Raw genomic sequence first — 10,946 nt, 5'->3', positions numbered from 1 at the left:
TTACAGATGGATATAATTTATGGCCTTCTTTACAAGAGAAACTCAGAAGTAATAATAGAAGGTTTAAGGAGCATTGATAATGTACAGCTTGGGACTTACATAAATAACTGTTCTATGCCAAAGAGTAGAGTGAGAAAACAGAGTAAGAAAAAATTATGGGACACAAGAGAAAGAAATAGGCAATGCAAAAAATAAAAAATAAAACTAAAAGCCCACTTAGTAAAGACAGAGGTTTATCTCCATCAAAGTCATACATTATTTCAATGAACTGCATTTCACAGGACAACACTAAATCAGCTACATAAAGATACAAATAACCACATGACTATAAAATTCACAAAACCAATGCAGACCAACTCTAGAGATAACGGCTCTGTGGAGCCAGTAAGGAGAACTTAGCACAAGGAAGATTCTGGCAGCAATTATCTTTTCTTTGCTATTATACCTCATAAGCACAAGAAATGCTAACATTTTGCAGAAGATATACATGGCTGTTATATTAACCTTTATTTTATGAACTATTTCATAAATAAAAAAAATTAAACAGGTAAATGACATTCTCATTACTTCAAAAATTGGAAGTGAAATACTTAATGCTTAGACAGATTTCAAGTTATCGCCATTAATTACAGTAAACTAGTTTATAGTTAAATTGTTTTCACTAAGTTCTTAAAATATCAGAGCATTAACATTTTAAAAAAAAATCAAGCCGGGCGGTGGTGGCGCACGCCTGTAATCCCAGCACTCGGGAGGCAGAGGCAGGCAGATCTCTGTGAGTTCGAGGCCAGCCTGGTCTACAAGAGCTAGTTCCGAGAGAGGCACCAAAGCTACAGAAGAACCCTGTCTCGAAAAAAATCAGAACGCATTCAAAGCCAAATATGAGAAATTGTGCACAGCTGCTCTTAAATTAACTACTTTAATTCATGAAGTTACTTCCAAAAAAAACTGCTTCTAGTGTACACAAGCAACTACATAGTAAAAATTGTAGCTTCAGAAAGTAAGTTCCATGATGAAGCATGAAGAGAGAAGACAGCTTCTAGAAGGACTAAAGGAAAGTGTTTCCTTATAAAGTTTTTTCCCCACTGAAGAGCATACAGAATGTGCTATTACCTGTTAAATCCTTTGCTAAATCAGGATGGTTCATGAGACAATGGCTAGCAAATTTCACACATTCCAGGCGTATTGGTACATGAATATCATTAAACCTGATAAAAGATTTAAAAAACAGAGTAAGTATTCTAAAACAACCAAAACAGACACATTTAATCTATACTCAATTTGTATTTATTTCTCTTACTAATGAATAAACATATATAATGAAAATACAAAATGGAGCCTGGGAAGATAATGGGGATTGGTAAAGTGCTTGAATCTTTATTCAATTTAATTCCCAGCATCTGCATAAAAAGATGGGTGGTGACACATGCTTCAGATCTCACAACTAAGCAAATAGAAACAGAAGCACCTGTCGAGCCAGTCCAGGCCATTCCCCAAGCTCAGGTGCCGCTGAGGCACTCCAGCTCAAGTGATGCTGAGGCACTCCAGCTCAGGTGCCCCTGAGGTACTCCAGTGCAGGTGGTGCTGAGATATTCTAGCTCGAAATCAGAGTAGATGGCAATCTCTGAAGGATTACCTCCGTCCGCACAAGCATATACCCACAAATATACTCGCATGCATGCAGATACACAGATACACTAAAGAAAGCGCCAAGTATAACAAGACCATTTTAACAGTTTTGAGGCATACATAAACTAGGACAATCTCCAGTTGGGTCTTATTAGGACTGTAAAAATCTGATAAGCCTCTGTTTTCCATTCGGATAATAAAACAAATATTTTTCCATAAACACTGTATTTCAAATGTCTGTTCAATAAGTGTGAAAGTATGTATGCATGTTATATAAATATATTGTGGTATATGTTATATAAATCCCAGCACTCAGGAGGCAGAGGCAGGCAGATATCTCTGAGTTCAAGGTCAGCCTGATCTATAAGAGCTAGTTCCAGGATAGGCTCTAAAGCTACAGAGAAACCCTTTCCTAAGATTTTGGATATTGCTCATTTTATCTTGATATCAAGCAGGGACCTTTCACTCTTAACCTTAGAAACCAGCAGTCAGAGTTTGACACATGACTTTTGGGCATTAGGATTCAAATTTCTAAGCAAAACTATCTAATAGCTAGCATTATTAGCTATTATATTATAATATAATATTATTATAATTATATTATAATAATATAGATGTATTCCCCTATCAGTATGCATATGATATCTAACTGTCCTTCAATTATTATTATTTTTTTTTTCGAGACAGGGTTTCTCTGTGGCTTTGGAGCCTGTCCTGGCACTAGCTCTGTAGACCAGGCTGGTCTCGAACTCACAGAGATCCACCTGCCTCTGCCTCCTGAGTGCTGGGATTAAAGGCGTGCGCCACCATCGCCCGGCTGTCCTTCAATTATTAATGTTCAAAATCTATTCACAGCAGTTCATCAAAGAATGAGTAACAGTTACTTTTAAATTTTGCTTAACTGTCAATAACACTGAAGCTAAGTGTTTCCAGACAGTAAGTCTGTGTCTTACTTCTGTAAAATCAGAAGGCTCAAGTATTCTTAACCACTTAATAACAAAAGAAACAACACATAGGGCCAGCAGATAGTTCAGCAGGTAAATGCCTGAAAATCTGGTCACATGTATTCAATCCTTAGAATACACAAAAGCATAAAGATGAAGCTGAGGATGGCGCTAGGCAGTAGTGCAACTACCAAGCACGCACAAGACCTCAGTACCCCAACAGCATGTCTTTAAAAGAAAAAACTGTAGTGATATTTTATGTTCTAACAAATAAAACTTGCCTGAAGATCAGAGCACAGAGCTAAATCACTAGAGACCAGGCAGTGGTGGCATACACCTTTAATCCCAGGACTCTGGAGACAGGCAGACGGCTCTCTGTTAGTTCAAGACCACCCTGGGCTACACAAGATTGAATCCATCTAAAAGAGAAACAGAACTCATACAAAAGTGATCCCAGCACTAGGCAGGTGGAGTGATATGGAGTGATATGGCTGGGTGGAGACAGGAATATAGGGCGGAAGGAGACAGGAACTCAGTGCAGTTTGAGGTTTGGTGGAGAGAGATGGAGTCTGGAGACACAGTCTGAGCACTGGTAGAGGTAAAAGAACTCTCTAATAGCTGGTCTCTTCTATCTCTGACTCTGGGTTTTATTATTAAGACCAACTAAAAGTTTTGCAATAAAAGCATGTTTTCAAAACCAGCAGCATCACATTACTTAAGCTGTTCTTATGAGGAGAAAACATTTATTCCATGGAATACAACTTTCTTTTACGGCCCCTATAAGGGGTGTTTGGAATCCAGGTATCCAACATTAAAACATTCACCATTTTGCAAACAAACATGTAACTTATGATCATTATAAATAAATACACTGTTAAAATATTTTTAGTTCCTCGAGTTTGTTATTGTTGTTTTGTTCTGAGATAGGGTCTCACTATATAGTCCCGGCTGACCTGGAACTCACTATGTAGCCCAGGCTGGTGTCAAACTCACAGAGATCTGCCTGCCTACCTAGTGCAGGTATTAAAGATGTGTACCACCACATTAACTTTAGAGGGCTTTTTTGTTTCTTTCTTTTTGTAATGGTGAGAATCAAACCCTGGGCCTTACACATGCCAGGTTAGTGTTCTACCATGGATCATCATTCCCAGACCAGATTTAGTGATATTTAATTCTGTGTGAGGTTTTGTGCATTAAATTAAAAGCAGCAGCTACAGTGGCATAGAAAGGCAATACAGTTTACATTAGGACTTTCCAGGCAGAGTGCTGACTGGGTTCCTGGCTCATCTAATTCCAAATGTGAAAGTACGGCAAGGCCCTCCACAGCCACTTGAGCGTCAGAGCACACAAAGCAGCAGTCCATTTCTGATTCCACCTGCTGGTAAGCCCATGCCATCCTAGTTCATGAAGATGCACTCTGCAATATCGGTGTAACAAATCTCCTACATAAGTATCTTAAGATGTATCCCTTTCATTCCGCCACACGTAACTAACTGCATTTTTAAGTAAATAAATTTTTTTTTATTTTTATTTTTTTAAGTAAATAAAATGGCCAGGTGGTGGTAGTGGCTCAGGCCTCTAATCCCAACACTCGGGAGGCAGAGGCAGGTGGTTCTACAGAGTGATTTCCAAAATATTTACCATTACACAGAGAAACGCTGTCTCAAAAAACAAAATAAAAGTAAAATAAACTAGAAACAGAGTTGCATTACCTTAAACTACTTAAAATTTTGTCTTACTGACCCCCCAAACTAGAAACCAAAAACAAAATGTTTGTAAAGGTCTAACATCTATTAACCTAAATTTCCCACTTAATATCATCACTGAGCAAAATCAAATCTAGGAACTTAGTTTGAAAATTCAGAAATCAACAAATAAGTAGAAAGGTATATACACTCACACATTAGAAAAATTACACTGGTGTGGAGGAGTTTATCTTTAAATTTTAGCACTCCCAAAGCAGAGACAAAAGGATCACTCAGTTTGATACCAGCCTGGTTACATAGTGAGGAGTGAGACCCTATTCTCCAAAAAAAAAAAAAAAAAAAAGGGGGGGGGGGGTCAGACAGAGAGCATTTACCCTAAAAGATAGCAAAACCACTGCTCAAAAAGAAAAGTAGTAATAGTAATACAAATAATGAAACACAAAATGGAATCAAAGTCTTAAATCCTATTTGCTTGTTTATGACTTGACTGCTTTATTTGTTCTGTGCATGGATTTGAAGGAACAAAATCCTCTCTTATCAGGGTCAAAGCAGTTTCAACTACAATATCTACAGTGCTTTAGTATGTTTAAGGTCAAAGATCTCTTTAGGAAAAGTAATGGACTTCTCCCACAGAAAACAGAGAAATACAAGTTCACTCAAACCATTTCAGGAATTTCATGGACCACTGTAAGCACAGAAAGATCCAAAGCCATCATCCTTTAGGAAACATTGAAGCTGCCAGTGGCAATGGCGCACGCCTTTAATCCTAGCGCTCAGGAGACAGAGGCAGACAGATCTCTGTTGAGTTCAAAGCCAGTCTGGTCTACAAAGCGAGTTCCAGCACAGTCAGAGCTACACAATGAAACCCTCTGTCAAAAACTAAAACAAGAAAGAAAGAAAAAAGAAAGAGAGAAAAAGAAGAGAAAAGAAAGAGAAATACAAAAGCTGTATTTGAGGGAACATACTTATAGGATGGAGCCCAAGCATTGGATAGCCTAAGGCAGGAGAATCAAACACTCTGGACCAATGAGGAAGAGGGGAGGCTGGGTGTGCCAGGCTGACTGCCTCTACTTAGGAGGGCTAGAAAGATGAGCATCACCACATTCAGCTATGTCATTTGTTGTTAATTTCATTAGCAGTCTCACCCATCCAATAGCCAAATAATCTAATTAGATATAGTTTTGGGGGAGGAACTACATCACTTTAAGCTGTACTTTCAGTTACAATTATTGTTTTATTATTATTTTATGGTTATAACAAAAACTGAGGTAGCCTTTAAAATGTACCATCTTTCAAAAACTAATCACCAAAGACAAAATAAAAAGATAAAAGAAAAATTTAAATACAGCTAGCCACTATCAACACTGAAAACTACAAAATGAAAACCTTATTTATTGATTTATTTTTAAATCATCATTTCATGTAGTCCAGGTTAGAACAAAGGCTGGCCTTAAACTTTTTGTTGTTGTTTTGTTTTTCAAGACATGGTTTCTCTGTACCTTTGGAGCCTGTTCTGGAATTCACTCTGTAGACCAGACGGGCCTCGAACTAACAGAAATTCACTTGTCCCTGAATCCCAATTGCTGGGATTAAAGGTGTGCGTAGCCACCACCCAGCTGGCCTTAAACTTCTGATCGTTCTCCCTCACTACAACTGGTTTATGGGGTGCTGGAGACCCCTACATAGGGCCTTGGTCATACTGGGTAAGCATTCTACCAAATGAGTTATATTGCCAACCCGAAAACCCTTTATGATTTTTGAGAACATAGTTTAAATGTGTGCAGAATTTTCAAAAAAAAAAAAAGACACAGATATAAACACATATTCCCTTAAAAAAAAAAAACAAACAAAAAAAAAAACGAATCATGTACCTGCCCAAGTAGCACTGCCAAAGCGGTTTATTTTGAGAAGCCAGTTCTGAATCCTTTGCCCCAAACATTTTTGCCAGCAGTTTAACAACTTGAAGGCGTTCTTCATTATCATTGCTCTAAAACAAAGCACAGACTCTTTAAACTACAAAGTAAACATTCAGAACATGACTTATTCCTAGGATTTCCTGGGCTCTCTAATTTACAAAAAAACAAACAAACAAGCCCACAACTTCTATGAATCCAGATGGTAATGTGTATATTCCAAAATTTTTTCACAAAATGCAATGTTATAATAAATGCTTTAATCATCTCAAGTTACATTACAGCAGTACTGTGATGTGAAAACATGTCTTAAGAGTCCTACTAAATACTAAAAGCCTCTCCTACCATTCAAATTACTTTCTGTATGAGTAAATTTAAAAAACTACCAAGGACTCTTGAAAAGACAAGGTTTTTAATACCAGACACTGTTCAAACATTAAATTCTTAAAGAAGCTCTACAAGTGTCATGAAGCCTTGATGAAGCAAGCTTCTGCTTTACTCACTGTATGACAGGCACCCTGAAGATAAAAATGCAGTTTTATTGGTGACTTTGTTACCAACAAATGGCACAGTGGTTAAAATGACCAACTCAAAATGCTAGATTTCCACACAGAGTACAAAAATCAGGCCTATCAAACGCCAACAAATTCAAGGTGCTATGGATGTTACTATATAAGGATTTCTTAAAGTTTAAGACAGTGTTTTGGGCTAGCATCCAAGAGCCCCCCAAAATATAGCCTATCTCTTCTTGGTACGTGTTTATTTGCTCCACAAATAAGTAGAGCCATGAGTAACGTATCTCCTGTACCCTCCAATGTACCTAGCTCCTTCCGACTTCTACATGCATCTTCATGGTGCTTTCTGCTGAGTGCTGTATCTCTGAATCTTACAGCATCTAGTCTCTTTACAGAGCGCATTTCATCCTCTACCTCCCATACTACATGTTAATCTGGCTGAGAACAGGGATGATAGTTTACTTATTTTTATATTAGTCATAGTATATAAGAAAATGTAATTAGAATTTTCTAGAGAAAACTAGATTAACTAACAAGTAATTAGAAATGTTGGTTGTCTTGCCTCAACAAAATTAATAATCATATTTAAAAGGGGACAGGAAGGCCACTTAATCAAAGGGCTCACTTAAGAAATATACCAAAAATATACTCAAGACTAAAAGAAGAATAATTTACTGGCTATGTAATGCCCATGAAATACCAATAAAAACTGCTTGTTTTATTTTGGCTTTGAAAGTAACAGATCAAAAGTTTTAGAAATATGAAAATCTACTTTTCTGGGTTATGCATTAGGATCCATCAAAAACTAGTAATTCTAACTAGCTATATTTAATCTTGTAATAAGTTGGGAGAGAAACCATGGTCCCCAATTCTTCAAATAAAACTCGATACATAGCATCATTTAATGTCAGGGCAATAGAGACATGCTAAAAACTTTCACATTTCCACTACAGAAAGGAAACATAACATGCAGCTGTGTAACACAAGAAAAGAAAAGCACGCCATAGTACAGATGGTGAGTTCTAAATTACTTTTAATGCCCAATCAACTGCTAGAAACTGTACTTTGAAAATAGAAGCTAAATGTTTGCCTCCAAAGTTAACCTAACCCCAGAAAAAACCTAGAAAATATGTGGAGGATACCATTCTGCTGATCCAGAGACAGAAAAGGCACAAACCCATGAATGAACAATAACATTCTTTCTCATGTTATATTCAGTAAACCGATTATAAGAATCAAAGGGCAACAAGCAATGCTCCTTGTTGAACTTGTTGACACAGTCATATTTTTACAATAGTTACCTTTAATTTAAACTCAAGCTGGGGTAGAACAGAGAGCAGCAAGTGGCTGTCAATGTTGTAGAGTTCCAGAATCAAATCAAAAACATGCTCAGACAAATCACTGATAGATGTTTTCCCAAGCATCAGAACCTGGTTAAAAAACTGGTAAGAAGAAAATCTCCATTAAAAGAAATTTCACAGAAAAACTGTCTCAAGTTTTGTTTACTATTCAATTGAACTTTTTATTGTTATAAATAAAGTCAAACAAGCAACTCAGAAACATTTCCTATGTGAAAAACTACGAACACCTAAAACACGGAATTCATTTTGCGGACAATGACACAGTATTGATTCACCAATGACCAACACCAGCAAACACCCTTACCACTGAAATATATTGTTCCTCCGCTAAAATATTCAACTATAGTCTGACTGTGACATTTTTGTGTCAACTAAAAGGTAAAACATTATTTCTGGGTTTACCTTCAAAGTTTTCAGAGAAGACCGTACATCCAGATTAGTAGTGGGGATATTAGTGTCCATGCAGGAAAGTACCATGCAAAGGCAGAGGAGAGGTGAACTCCTCCTTCCTGGAAATAGGGTGCCCTTCCTCTCTTGCCCTTGAACTCCAGGTTCTGCAGGCTCTGGCTACAAAGATTTGTACTAGCAACCCCCATCTGTACTCTTCGAGCCTCTAGATTTGGACTGAGAATTAAATCATCAGCTTCCCTGGCTCTCCAGCTTCTATCATTGGACTTCATCAACCTCCCAAACAGCATGAACCAACCAATTGAACCAAATTTCCTCATATGTATACATGTATACATACATACAAAAACACTCTTACATACATTTCGTCAATTTTGGTTCTCTTGAGAAGCCTAAGATAATGAGTCAATCACCTCACTAGATAAATTTCTTAATGACAAGAGATCATATCTTGTTTACAATTAGTATAAGGAAAATTATAGCATTTAAAATAAAGCTTTCTTATACATTCAGAGTAGTGTCTACTCTTATTTTTCAACTACACAATTTTTACTTTGATTATAAAATGTTGTTCTAATCCTTCTCGCCTTCCTTTGCATTCTGATAAACAATGTGTACATTCACAAAGTTTATAACACTAACTAAAATCCAACCAAGAATATATACAACAGGCAGCTGGCTTTTTACCTCCAAGTCAAACCATTCATCATGCTACAACTCAAATGAACAATACCAGGCATAATGACCAAGTTCCTTTCTATTTAAAATCTTCCAAAAATAGATCCAGGTGTGATGGTGCATGCCTTTAGTCCAAGTACTTTGGAGGCAGCAGCAGTAGACAGATCTCTCTGAGTTCAAGGTTAGCCAAGCCTACATAGCAAGTTCCAGGGCAACCAGAGCTACATAGTAAGACTCTCACCATCTCAATCAATAAATACTTCTAAAAATGTGTAAAATTGACCCAGAATTATATCACACATTCTTAGCAGCTTCCTATGTCACCTCAGAGAAACAGTTAAGGATCTATACCATACAAGGTGCTCTGATTGCTTGCCTCTGCCAATTAACACGTAACTTGGCTTCTCTTGTACTTCCAAATTGAAGGTACAATGACTAAGACCTCACATCTACACCTCCTTGGATTCCGATTCCTTCTAGCTCTTGGGAAGTTACAAATGAAGGCAATGAACAGTGTGGATGGCCTAGACGATCAAATACACTGCATGGCATTCCTTGTGGGAGTTTGAATAAGAATGACCCCATAGGCTCATATACAGGGAGTGAAACCCTTAAAAGATTAGAAAGATTAGGAGATGTGGCCTTGTTGGAAGAAGTGTTTGGGTGGGGGGTGAGCTTAGAGGTTTAGAAAGCCTCTGCCTGCTGCCTGGAGAATAGGATGTAGCTCTCAACTACTTTACCAGCACCATGCTTGCCATGCCTGCTACCATGCTTCCCACCATGGTAATGAGGGACTATTCCTCTGAAAGTGTAAGCCAGAGCCAATTAAATGCTTTCTTTTATAGGAGTTGTCGTGGTCATTGCATCTCTTCACAGAAATATAACAGAGACTAAGACATTCCCAAAGAATAAAAACATGATTTTTTAATTTCCATCCTTTACTGGTTTTTTAAAGCAATTGCTCATTTTTTTTCTACTCAACAATTTTGTGGGAAAGAAACATAAAGATAACAAGATATTAAATTCCTCAGGTTATATTTTAATTGTCCTTAAAAACTGTTACTTATAAATTATCTCCTGATCATAAAAGAGTAAGGAGGCTGGAGAGATGGCTCAGTGGTTAAGAGCACTGCTATTCTTCCAGAGGACCCAGGTTCAGTTTTCAGCACCTACACAGCAACTCACCACTGACTTCTGACTCCAGCCCTTGAAGATCTGATGCCCCCTCAGGCCTTTAGGGGCCCTTTATGCATGTGGCGCACCGACAAAACACTTACATAAAATAATAATAATAATAATAATAATAATAATAATAATAATAATAATTTAAAACCACTAGAATAAAATCCCCAAATCTACTTTTTCTTTAATGAAGAACAATAATCCTTTGCCAATCTGGCCACCACAGTGGTATCTTTCCTACTAGCCTGGAAAAAACTTGCCAACTAGAGGTGGAGCAGGGAGGGGAGGGGGGAGGTCTTACATATTCCATCAAAAACATCCAATCATGTGGCATTTTAGATGAGACATATATCCAGAGTAAATATAAATACAGACACGTATACATATAGCTAGATAGAAGAGAGGAAAATGAGGAAACAGGGTAACGAGAATTTAGATGTAATATACATGCGCAGGCACCATGAGAGAGGGAACACTACTGGGGGTGACTTCTGGAGTGGGGAGAAGGGGTGTGAAGGAGAAATGAAGTATAGTGAGGGTGTGAATATGAACAAGGCACAGAGGTATATGAAAATGTTATAATGAAACCCATTCTTTATCACAATAACTAAAC

At 37.5% G+C, this 10,946-nt stretch overlaps 1 protein-coding gene across 5 annotated transcripts in view; it reads right to left on the bottom strand.

Annotated features, from left to right (window-relative positions):
• The window catches only part of Pds5b (PDS5 cohesin associated factor B), a 156,415-nt gene that overhangs the window by 74,925 nt on the left and 70,544 nt on the right, over positions 1 to 10,946 (bottom strand). For all 5 annotated transcript variants that reach the window (XM_013355184.2, XM_013355185.2, XM_013355188.2 and 2 more), the window contains 3 exons: positions 8,006 to 8,146; positions 6,148 to 6,263; positions 1,111 to 1,205 (listed from right to left, as the gene is read on the bottom strand). In XM_013355184.2, the coding sequence (XP_013210638.1) occupies positions 1,111 to 1,205; positions 6,148 to 6,263; positions 8,006 to 8,146 (352 nt within the window). The remainder of the gene's footprint in view (positions 1 to 1,110; positions 1,206 to 6,147; positions 6,264 to 8,005; positions 8,147 to 10,946) is intronic.

Source organism: Microtus ochrogaster, unplaced genomic scaffold, assembly GCF_000317375.1.
Source record: "Microtus ochrogaster isolate Prairie Vole_2 unplaced genomic scaffold, MicOch1.0 UNK102, whole genome shotgun sequence".
NCBI lineage: Eukaryota > Metazoa > Chordata > Mammalia > Rodentia > Cricetidae > Microtus > Microtus ochrogaster.
Note: the sequence above shows the minus strand (reverse complement) of the source record. Positions and strands in the feature narration are given on the sequence as shown.